Source organism: Adiantum capillus-veneris, chromosome 24 (assembly GCF_014529385.1).
Source record: "Adiantum capillus-veneris isolate H3 chromosome 24, ASM1452938v2, whole genome shotgun sequence".
NCBI classification, from domain to species: domain Eukaryota; kingdom Viridiplantae; phylum Streptophyta; class Polypodiopsida; order Polypodiales; family Pteridaceae; genus Adiantum; species Adiantum capillus-veneris.
In genome coordinates this window covers 7989161-8001065 of record NC_140954.1, presented here as the reverse complement: position 1 = coordinate 8001065, position 11905 = coordinate 7989161, and the positions used below count along the sequence as shown (strand labels likewise).

The 11905-nt window shown below is 46.2% G+C and overlaps 1 protein-coding gene across 1 annotated transcript; it reads left to right on the top strand.

The window, feature by feature from the left end:
- The first annotated feature begins 4482 nt into the window (after positions 1-4482).
- Positions 4483-10304, top strand: LOC147425900 (BTB/POZ domain-containing protein At5g48800-like). The gene is made up of 4 exons (XM_086498106.1): positions 4483-5385; positions 5484-5553; positions 5643-6905; positions 9199-10304. Exons 1-4 carry the CDS (start codon positions 5294-5296, stop codon positions 9886-9888), a joined length of 2115 nt encoding a protein of 704 aa, XP_086354232.1. The 5' UTR covers positions 4483-5293; the 3' UTR covers positions 9889-10304.
- Positions 10305-11905: the final 1601 nt, after the last annotated feature.

Genomic DNA, 11905 nt, shown 5'->3' with positions numbered 1-11905 from the left:
CCAAACTGAGTGGTGGTGGTGACCTGGCCACGATGTCCACTAGACCATCGTCGGTACCCTGCCACGTGTCACTCCCCAGCCCAAAGGGTCCGTCTAGTGTGAACCAGACCAACTGTAACTAACTGTCCAACTGTCTGTCTGTCCTGTGAAGTGACATTGTAGCCTTGCTACAATAACCATCCACTTGCTTTTGAAAGTCGTAAATTCAAACCTTCTGAAATGAAGTTCAATATTTATGATAAAGAACTGACTGTTGTGGTACATGCATTGAAAATATGGAAACACTATGTAATGGGTACTGACTTGATCATTAATCAAATATTTACTTTCTTAGCCCTTAATAGATGATAGACATATTAAGTGGGCCGCTTTTATTCAAAGTTTTCAACCCAACATTCAATACTAGCCTAGTAAAGAAAACATTGTAGCTGATGCTTTGAGTAGAAGACCCTCACTTAATCATCTATCAACCATTATGAGAACTTCATTCGACACTATCCCTGACACTTATGCACATGATGATGACTTGAAAATGACATGGTTGCATATGCTTGACAATTCTGTGCACACATTTCTCGAATACACTATTCAAGAAAACTTCCTTTAAAATTGTGTGTGACTAAACCTTTCCGTACATTAATTATTGAAGAATTGCACAAACCACCCTATGCTGGACATAGAGGATTTGCTACAACTTTTCAAAATTTATGTCGTGATTTCTATTGGCCTACTATGAAGATTGATGTTAAACAATATGTTTCAACTTGTTTGATTTGTCAAAAGATCAAAGCAGCCACATGCAAGAAATTGGGACTTTTACACCCTCTCCCCATTCGTGAAAGACCTTGGGAACACATTTCAATGGATTTTGTTACTGGTTTCCCACTCACATTGCACAAGCATGACATGATTTGGACTGTTATTGATCGTTTTTCTAAACAAGTGTATTTCATTCCTTGTAAGAAAACAGTCACAGCACATCAAGCTGCACTTTTGTTTCTTAAGATTGTTTCCCACATCATGGTTTGCCTAAAGTCATTATTTATGATCAAGATTCAAAATTTTGTAGTGCTTTTTGAACTACTATGTTTGAAAATCTTGGCACTACACTTGACTTCACTTCTGCATTTCATCCTGAATCAAATGGTCAAACCGAAGTCACCAATCGCACTATCATTAATTTGTTAAAGGCTTATGTTTCTCCTCAACCTAATAAATGGGATGATTACCTGCAAATTTTACAATTTGCAAATAACAACACCACTCACACTGCCACGAGTAAATCTCTATTTGAAGATGTATATGGTCACTCTCTTCTTACTCCTGCTACACGTCTTTCTAATATTGTGTCTGCCGTGTCGCTAATGATTTCACTATTGACTTTCATGATATTTATGCAAGTGTGCATTCTGCCACTCAACACTCACAAGAACTTTACACTAAGCATGCTAACAAGCACCGCAAGGCACACCAATTCAAAGAAGGTGATTATGTTTTACTTTGCATTGAAAAACGAAGGATCAAAAGTGTTGATACGAATGTCTTTGTTAAGCTTGCTCCTCGTTTTTATGACCTTTTAAAATTTTCAGGTGCTTTCTGGCCCTACTCTTGTTGTGCACACCCCGCAAACAATGCATTCTAGGAGTCCACACTCTGGATAGGAAGCTGAAAACAGCCTAGAGCTTTCTCCTGTTGTGTGTATCCCGTGACCAGTGCATTACAAGAGACGCCGTTCCAAGTGATCCTTACATGTGCTTTCTTGCCCGTTCTTGTTGCGCACATCCCGCAATCAGTGCATTTTAATAAGCGACCTTTCGGATAGGAAGCTCCTCAAACACTTTTGTGTTGTCTCAAGTGCACCACATTTGGCATACATATTGACCAAGAAAGTGCCAGGCATGACGTTTTTTCAACCGCCTCCTACTAACTTTGTGCCCATATCAACATCTTGTATAGAGCGACATACCTTTTAAGATACATGCAAAGGTGATTCCATCTGGAGACAAGTTGAAACTGTGACGACTTGTTGTTGCGAGATAAAAAAGAAAAACATGCCTGTTTTCGTGAGCTTAAAAAAGAAAGACCTGCGCGACAGCCCTCTGTTGCAAGATAAAAAAGCAAGACATGTTGCAAACCCTCACCCAATAGAAGCAACGATGTAACTATATCAAATGGATCCTCTCCTTTTAAAAGCTCTGCCGCTTTCTGGACCTGCTCTTGTTGTGCACATCCCACAAACAGTGCATTCCAAGAGGTGGCATTCTGGACAAGAAGCTCCTCAAGAACTTTACAAGCGCACCACATTTGGCATACATATCAACCAAGGCATTGCCAAGCACGACATCTTTTTTCATCATCTTGATTCCCAACTGTTGGGCTCTTAGGTTTATCCTGCATCTCCTCTGCATGGTTCTCTGGCACTTGACTTGACTCACTCTGTTTCAACTCACTGTTACCCGTTTCCTCCGTAGGCTTGTTGGAGGTCACAAAAGGCACGGTATCCCTAGAAACACGTCTCCATGTTGTCTTGCCTGGTAGATTGCGGGCCACAACAGCCTCGGGGAAGTTCTTAGCATAGTGCCCAATTCTTCGACATTTATAGCATGCATTGGGGTATGACGAAAAAGCTAACTCTTGTTGATGGGCACCAAAATTACCCATATTGAGATTCAAGTACTTTGGGATGGGTTTGCACCCGGCCTTACCAGCTGCGTCTTTGGAATGAAAAGCACACGACTCATAAGACACTAAGCCGATATAGACATAGTTACAAACTGGAGTGCATACTTGAACTATGCCCCTAGGTTTTTGTGCGTGTGACCATGAGTGAGGCATAGTTATTTGTGAAATAACAGATAACTATGCCTCGTGTAGATAATTTACACATCTCTCTCTAATTACAGGTGCTAAGAGGCAAATATTAACATTATAAAGTTTGCATTACTAAACACAACCTTGTTCTCACATAGGAAGATGCATCGCAAGTCCAAAAGCCCATTCAAAGTGGTAAGATGTAGGGAATGGTCCCTGAATGACCATTCCCATTCATACCGTGACCACATGGCGACACGTAGAGGCGAGGAGCATTGGCGGGAGCAATATTGTAGGGAATGGTCACTGAAGGACCATTCCTGGCCTTCACAGTCGGGAGGAGGGGGGCCACGGGAGGAGGGGGGCCAACAGACGTCACTGAGGACAAGCTGCATCGAAGTGAACCACTACATAGAAATTATGGGTCCTGAGCTAGCAACGTTCCTGTTGCTGCAGGGCTGGGCGCACGATGCTTGGAGGAGCTAGGACGACTTCTACAATTTCTTCTGACTGCTGGCATGGCTGGCATCCGTCGACTGCAACAAACTTTCTGCGCCAGAAGAAGAAGCAGACGGACAGCCCAATGGGCCTACCCCCCGACCTCTGGCTGTGAAGGAGTGGTTTTACACTTGGCCTTGATATCTACGCTTGGTCTTGATATATATAAATGGCATGAAGAACTTATCTCTTTTGGATGCAATGTCCGAGAAAGTCTTCTTTCCCAAAGAGCTCAACTTGCTCCATCTAACTAAACCTACAAAATTGGAAATACTAGTAGAATTTTACAAATTTGTAAGAATTTTGGAATTATTTCATGTATTTTTAAAACCAAATTCTTCCTTTTAAAGTGCTTTCAATGTGGCTAATATGCATTTTCAACTGGCTTAGCTGTCTTTGGTGTTGCTGTTACTGCCACCACCACCACCACCATGTGGTGGGCATATAGATAGCCTTAGGGCGCCTCTGCACGGGCAGGGTTTAACCCCGTCTACCGACGCAGGCCAACTTTGCCTTCCTTGCTCAACTCTGCTGAAATCGGCAGAGTTGGAATTTGCATGTTCTTCCCACGCCTACTACTGCGAGGAGGCTGCCGCTTTTATTGGGTAAATGCCAAAATTGATGATGCACGACAGGGGGTAGTACCCCTGCTCGTGCGAATTTGCTCTTAGCACATGTGGATTTGGCAATTGGTTCGGTAGCTATTCGAAGCACGAGGACTATGGTTGAATGCTCGATATTGAGCACATGGGGAGACCCTTCTCCTGTGCAGACGATAGTTAGTGGAGGACGTCTCTCACACGTGGCACGAGATGTTTTGAGCACGAGTCTTTATGGCCATCCGACCAGCAAGCGGTAGCGAAAAGTGCATACCACGTAGGATTGCACAGTAGCTGATCCACTTGAGGCCACCACAAGACATGTACTTACATAGAGGTGGGGGTTGCCCAAAGTAGGAAGTTATAACGAAACGATTCACGGCACGTTTTTGTATTGAAACAAAGCGAGTACCTAGATGGGGATAAATAAAAGATGATGTGGAAAGCCACGAGAGAAATTAGGCTAAGGCGGATAAGTAGCTTGTGGCTGGGAGAAAAGTGGGGCAGGCAATTTGAGTAAAGTACAAAATAATAAATGTTTCTCAAATTGCTTGTGAGAGTTTTGAACTCAGACGTGCTCCCGAAGAGGGAACTTTCACTCGAATCTGCCAATCCCATCCACATCTTTGTAGGTCGAGCCTCGAGGTGGACCGCCTGCTTGCTCAATGCTCCTGAGTCCTGAGTCCTAGGCCTAGCCTCTGAATCTCTGATCCTCTACTTTTTTGCAGTACGTCGCAATGTGAGTGTTATATTTAGTAATTATTCACTGCAGCGTCTCCTGGTGGCTGGCGGCAGCGGCAGCGGCAGCGGCAGTGGCAGCAGCGCAAGCGACTCTCAAATGTGTAGCAGTGGCGACAAGAGGTCCTTTCCCTTTCCCTATCTCAATATCGAGTACAGCCAGCAGCGCCAGGAGGAGAAAGGAGCTGCTGATCGGAAGAGGCGTCTTCTAATTAGCCAGGTGTATAGTCCTAGGCTGCCTCTCTTTGATCCACACGGTGACCCCCCCCAACAGAAGGTGCAGCTTCTCGTTCATTCATTGCCGAAGGGTCAGCTCAACATTTGATCACATCTCCATCTTTGGAGTGGACGCGTTTTGTTTGGAATGCTCCCTCCCTCCCTGCAGCTGAAGCCCTTGGGACTTGGCTCGAGGGCAGTAGATCACTTCAGTTGGAGCACGCAGTGGTGTTTTTGAGAAGCTTTTTTTATTTTCGAACTGAAACTTGCCACGGTGCTGCAAAGGAAGGCTATTGAACAGAATGGTCCTTCATTTATTACCTGAAGCACCGCTACTGTGTTGGGCATACTCGTGGTCGGTTGCATACAACTTGTATTAGCACAGTCCAGACTCTTGGGCTCTGGCTACATACGAGGAGTTTGGCTCGCCCATGGGGATGGGCGTGGCCACAAGGGCGGACTTTGTTTCCTCCACTACAATGAAGTTGTCCTCCGCGGCACATCGGCGGACAGCTGGAGATTGGTATGCTTATGATGTTCATATCTAGATTTAGCTAAATACGCAGGAAACCTCACGGTTGATATAATTGGGTGGTCTGTTTTAATGGAAATTTTGTACAGGGTGTTCTCCCAAGATATTCCAAGCGATGTCACTGTGGTAGTTGGTGGCACCGCATATGCACTTCACAAGGTATGTACACCATATAAGGCATTAAAAGTTCGTTTTGGTTTGCCGTACCTGTCGCTTAGTTGAGGCTCCTGCCCTTTTTCTGCCTGTAGTTTCCCCTGGTGTCTCGCTCTGGTTGGATGCGCCAGGTTGTCTCAGAGTCGACAGACTCAAACATGTCCATAATTGAGCTGCCAGATCTACCCGGCGGAGCTGAGGCTTTTGAATTTGCAGCCAAATTTTGCTACGGAATCAACTTTGAGATTGATGCCAAGAATGTCGCTGCGCTTCGTTGTGCAGCAGAGTACCTTGACATGTCAGAGGAGTATGCAGAGGAGAATTTGGCGACACGAACTGAGGCTTACTTGAATGAGGTGGTAATCAACAGCCTGCAAACTTGTGTGGCAGTTCTGCAGTCGTGCGATAACTTGCTTCCTCTGGCTGAGGAGCTTGGAATTGTAAGTAGATGTGTGGATGCTGTTGCTATGAAAGCATGTAAAGAGCAGATGACCCCGAGCTTGTCTCGCTCTGATTTGAGTAGCTCAGGCCGCATGGAGGCACTTGGGAGCCCAGGCAACTTCTCTCAGACCCCCAAGCGCAGGTCTGTGGAATGGTGGGTGGATGAGATCTCTGTACTCCGCATGGAGAACTACAAGAAAGTGATTCTAGCCATGAAAGCTCGTGGGGTGCGGGGGGACAGCCTTGGGCCGGCCATTGCTTTTTATGCACAAAAGTGGCTAAGAGGATTGTTGAAGAAACAGGCTGGGCAGCTCGTGGAGATGCGAAACCGCGCAAAGCAGATGAAAGCTACACATGATGTAGCTGCAGTGGCAGAGCAACATCAGCATCAGGGGCTTGTTGAAACCCTCGTAAGCTTGTTACCTCCGGAAAAAGGTATCTGTTCAGTGACATTCTTATTTGCAGTCCTTAGGGCAGCTTGCTATTTGGAGGTGTCAGGGACATGCAGAACTGAGATTGAGAAGAGAATAGGATGGCAACTGGAGCAAGCTGCTGTGGATGATCTGCTTATACCATCATTCTCACACCTGTCTCACACTTACTTCGATTTGGAAAGTATAAGCAGGATTGTGGGACACTTTCTGCAGCAAGAAGGATATGGTGGGGAAGGTGAGGGGGATGATACTACGGATGAAGATGCTCTTGCATCTTATGAGCATTTGAGCGGTGGTGGTGGTTCACCACCCCCACAAAGTGCAGTAATGAAGGCTGCACGTGTACTTGATTCCTTTCTTGCAGAGGTTGCTCCTGATGCCAATCTTAGTGTGACAAAGTTTGTTACTTTTGCTGAACTCATGCCCAGCTACGCTCGTGTTGTTGATGATGGTCTTTACCGTGCGATTGACATCTACCTGAAGGTACTGTTTTTTCTCAAGGTTTTTATCGTTTTACAGTCCTCTTGTCAATATCAAAATTCTCTGTGTACTAAGGGAAGGGAATTACTTGAGATTTGGCAAGATGATGTAAGAACAGAGTGTCTAGGGTGCACCTACATGCTTTGATAGAGCCAACACATTTTTTGTTTTTCACAGTTCACAAAGTTGTAAATGGGATCTAGAGTGCTGTGTGTATGTAAGAGTTCGAAAATCACACCACAGGTTTCTAAGTTATAGATTGGGAAGGGCAGGTTTTTTGCTATTATGTTGGTCCAGTGGCACTTTGCATCTATTGGTGAGGACAATGGTGAACTAGGGCAGCTCTGCTGGAACTGTTCAGTATAGGGGGGCCTAAGTCTGCCTTTTGAAAATGTTTGTGATCCTCTTTGGATTCTATGCAACAGATTCCTACATTGTCATGCTTGATGAACTTCAACACAAGTTTTTTTTGTTTGTTTTGGAGGTACAACTGAAATTTGAAAGATGATCGAGGTGATGTGCCCTTTTGTGGAGCACATGAGCTTGTGAGAGAGCAGATGTTGTGAAGTGCATTATTCAGAGGAAGTGTTGGTGTATTGAAGGCCAGATTTTCCAGTGTTTCACACCCAACAGATTGAGGGTTTCCTTGGCTTTGAAAATAGGAGTAGGGAAGAACGTTGACGCTTTTGACCCAAACCTGGTCAAACAGGTCAGTTTTGAGAATTCCCTTGTAATGCATGCTCTCGCATGTCTCCCGGCCTCCGTCGGTCGTCCTGTAGTGGCCTGGGCCCTGCATTACGAAGGGGACAGGCCCTCTGGGCCGTCCATCAACCCCACGTACAGCAGAATAAATGCTGCAGCCGACAGATGTCCGGCATGTCAGCATCCTCCAGCGACAATCCGACCAGTCAATGGTCTGAACTGCGTCCAACTCAGCGCACGTAATCTCTGACTGCTGTCAGGGACTGTCTGTGCTTCACACTCCGCTACGCGAGCTGCTGGAGTATTGGTGCAGCCAGCTGTCGGAATAGTCATGTAGCCCTCCAATCAGGAGCTTCCGAGTCAGCACTTTCCGAGTGCTGCAACTGACGCTGGTTGCGGTGGCCTCCCTCCATTTGTGACGGCCAGGAATGGTCCCTTGCTGACCATTCCCAGGAATCTAAGTGACTGCATGGCGACGGGCGGAAGATGTCTACGATTAAGATGGCATTCCATAACTCATTAATTACTACCCCGGCATAGCTACTTCTGTAGGGAACGGAGTCATTATTGGGCACTGATGATCCTGTCGGTGATGTTGTGTCAGTGTTCTTATTTTCTAAGCTAAATTTGGGCTTTTTTCTAGATTTGTCGAGGTCGGTAAATGAATGACAACAGGCTTGGCAAGTGTTCTACACTACATTACATCCAATGTCATAGGCAACGCGTCTAAAAGTATCATAGGCAATGCATATCATCCAATGTGACGAGTGTAAGGAAGCAAACTAGGCAGTCAAGAGGGGGTGTGTGTGTGTGTTTGGTTTGGGGGGGGGGGGGTTTCTAGCGTTAACTCTCTCTCTCTCTCTCTCTCTCGTGCCTTGTCTACTACGAGATACGAGGTCGCTTTCACTGCCTGTTCAGAGAGGGTTTTGGACCACTCTCAAGAGTCATGGGATACGAAGATCAGAGATGTCTGGGTTTGTTCTTACTCGAGCTGCGCAGACACAGAGATAGCCTGATGAATGGCGAGGCTAGCCAGTCTCAAAGACGGATCACAGACTTCTTCAAAGCAGACACGGGACAGTCGCAAGAGCCACTCCCACAACAGAGCTCCCCCTCGTCTCACACAAGAGGCACACTGATTGACCGAGCGATTGAACTAGGGAAATCTAGGCGCCCACGACTGCGAAGAACTACGTAGCATCGATGGGTTCTACGACAAAAAATTCGGAGCACGCTGGCAAACATGCACGACACCCGGTCAGACTACTAACCATGGAGGAAATTGATGAGATTCGCCAACAACCGATGCTAGATCTCTTGTGATTCAGCCATCCCAACAAGCCACCCAAATTTTTCCGCTTAGTTTTATGCTTGGCTCACATCAACCAACTTAGGCCCCCATAGTAGATATCTTTGTTTTGTAATGTTGTTAGGTTATTTTGTTACTCTGACTTTGTATCAAATCCACCACTTTGTAACTTTCGAGTCTCATAGGTCATTATGGCCTTTTGAAGACGTTAATATAACATTTCATTTCTCTCTCTCTGCATTAAAAATCGAGTTTTGAGTTGTAGTTTGTGTGTGCTATTTGCAGGCGCACCCAGGAGTAAGTGAAATGGAGAGGAAGAAGGTGGCAAGTTTGATGGACTGCCAGAAGCTATCACAGGAGGCATGTAGTCATGCGGCACAGAACGAGCGGTTGCCGGTGCAGGTGGTGGTGCAGGTGCTTTATTTTGAGCAGATGAGGCTGAGGAATGCCATGTCTGGGTCAGCAAATTTGGAAGAGAAGCTGTCACATGCAGGGTCAGGGTTGTCACATGCTGGCTCAGGAGTGATGAACATGGGGATAATGTCGCCAGCAAAGGGCAATTCAGGGCTGTTACTGGAGCAATTGGCGCAAAGGCGATTGATGGGGAGCGGGCGGCCAGGAGCTGAGCATTACACGCCACGGATGAGAGCAAAGCAGATGCAGATGTCAGGGAATTTCGAGGATGCAGAGCTTCCACCTGCATACCAGGTGATGGGTTCTGGTGGATACAATGAGCAAGGTGGGGTTGGGGTGGATGCCAATACGATGGCCACGGGAGCTCAGGCGCACACACAAGTGGCTGGGTATGTAAAGCACGAGGCTGAGAGGCCTAGAGTGGGCTTCTTTCAATCAGTGACCATGGCTTTAAGCAGACTAAACCCATTTCAACGTCTCAGCTCGTCCAACGACACTGGCCTTAAAGTACCCAACACCCCGGACACACGGTCTCGAAGACGCCGGCACTCCATATCTTAGCAGTCTTCTGTATATTGTCAGGCACTCCCTAGGGCCCTTCTTCGTTTTTTGTTTTTGGCATTAGATACACATTTCAACAAAGCACATTCGAATGTATGCCTTTCCCATAGACCGGATTCAGTACGGTTTGTCATAATGCTGTTGGTTCTCTTGTGCATTCTCTCTATCACAGTTTTACTTGTAAGTATTTGCATCACATCGTGCACCGCCGCCGTGACTTCCCATTAATTATGAGCAGCAAAGAAATAACACACATTTGAGAGTTTGTGTTTCAAATGTACACACTCTTGCTGTAAAGCAACATGAAGCAAGCGTTTGTGCAGAGCTCCACTTTTATGTTGGTGTCCTGGCGCTTGCAATTTGGTGTTTGTTTAACCTTGTTCTTAACCAATCACTAATGCTTTGGTTTTGGTTGCCTTATTGTTCCCATTTATGTTCACACATTTGTGACATCATGACGGAGGAATGACCTTATCAGCCCTTTGTGAACTACTGGTAGGCTATCCAAGTATCTCGCTTGTGAAGAGCTAGCTACTTACAAAAGCAAAACAATGGTCAAAATTTGTGAAAAAACGTAGTGAGTTCCATCTATCTATCTATATATACACGTTAGCAAATGCTTAGCTCCGGCTCATTCTCTCTCTTGATTCGCGTGCCCACTTCCTGACCGCAGATCCCACCGATTGGGCCGTGTTAGATCGTGCTGAGGGACTACGTCCGCCCAGCATTGAGAGAAAGACGACGAGAGGGCAAAGTCTTCAAGTAGAGAGCGCCCTACTTCACCTGCTCACAAATCACGACGAAACTGCCCTTCTTCACCTGCTCACGACCTGCCTCCTCCACTCTTCAGGACACTAATGGCTCTTCTGCAAGGTTCCAACTACTGCCGCAATGGGCACCTCTCGGACTGCAATTAACACAGCCTACAACAACCGCTTAGTCCTCCGCAGCTTCAACCCAAGAGCTGCGATATATTGCCACTGCCAAGCAGTGCGATGGAAGGGCATTGACAAGTAGGATGGGGCCCAGGATCGGCAGCCAAATGGTATGATACTCTGTAAAGAGTTCTTCTTCACCGTTGTCGACATGAACAGACTGTGGAACCAGCGTACCCGGCATGAGCAGTGAATATGAGGACGTGTCGCCGATGCAGCGAGCTCGGTTAGGACAAGGGGAACCATATCGTATCCTTCTTTTTACCTTGATTATCTAAGATTGATTTTGTGAAAGGAGCAAGGTTAGCTAGCTACAGATGTGATTGGGTTGCTAAATGAGGATGGAGAGAGAGAGAGAGAGAGTGAGTGAGAGTGAGTGAACAAAACAATGGCATTTAAAAAAAGAGATCGAAAAAGAAGCGGCCAGCATCGTATCAACTTAATATAGCAGCGCTGTTATACTCCTCGCCTAGCGCGCGCACAGAGAGAGAGAGAGAGAGAGAGAGAGAGAGAGAGAGAGGAAAGAATATGCACAAGAGCTCATAATGCTTGTCAATATTGGTCGCTGCAAGGCTGTGTATAGATGGTAGCAAAAGGCTTTGTCACATTTGAGGTAAGATGCAATATAAGAAGGTATGAATCGCTTCTGGAGACATTATTCTCAGGGACGAGGGTTGCTCCTTTTGTGTAGAGGTAATTTTTTTGTAAGGCAACAACTGTGCGGGCGAGAATATTTCCTCAATGCAGGATCAGTAGGCCACTTGGTTCTGGAGGACCTGCACCTTGTTGCCATCAACAAAATGTAGCACGAATGCCATGATGCAAGAGGCATTGCCACCTAGAACAGTGAGCATTGTGCCAGAGGTAGTGTCGTGAGCTAATTGTCACCTTCACCTACGACCCTATTCCCGTCCGACCGCGAGGAAGATAACCTTCAATGGCATTGTGGAGTTCTCCATTCACGACTACCCAATGCACATGCTGTCTTTGCTATCCTCCAAGTACAAGAATTATCTCTTCTGCATTTGCTTCATTCCTCACATGCAACCCCCTCTAATCTGCCCCCCTTGCTTCTCTCCCCC

Bases quoted from the DNA above. Each gene is read 5' to 3' on its own strand.
- LOC147425900 (XM_086498106.1), top strand. From the start codon at position 5,294: ATGGGGATGGGCGTGGCCACAAGGGCGGACTTTGTTTCCTCCACTACA. The intron at 5,386-5,483 runs GTATGCTTATGA...AATTTTGTACAG, and splicing joins CGGCGGACAGCTGGAGATTG to GGTGTTCTCCCAAGATATTC. The intron at 6,906-9,198 runs GTACTGTTTTTT...TGCTATTTGCAG, and splicing joins CGATTGACATCTACCTGAAG to GCGCACCCAGGAGTAAGTGA.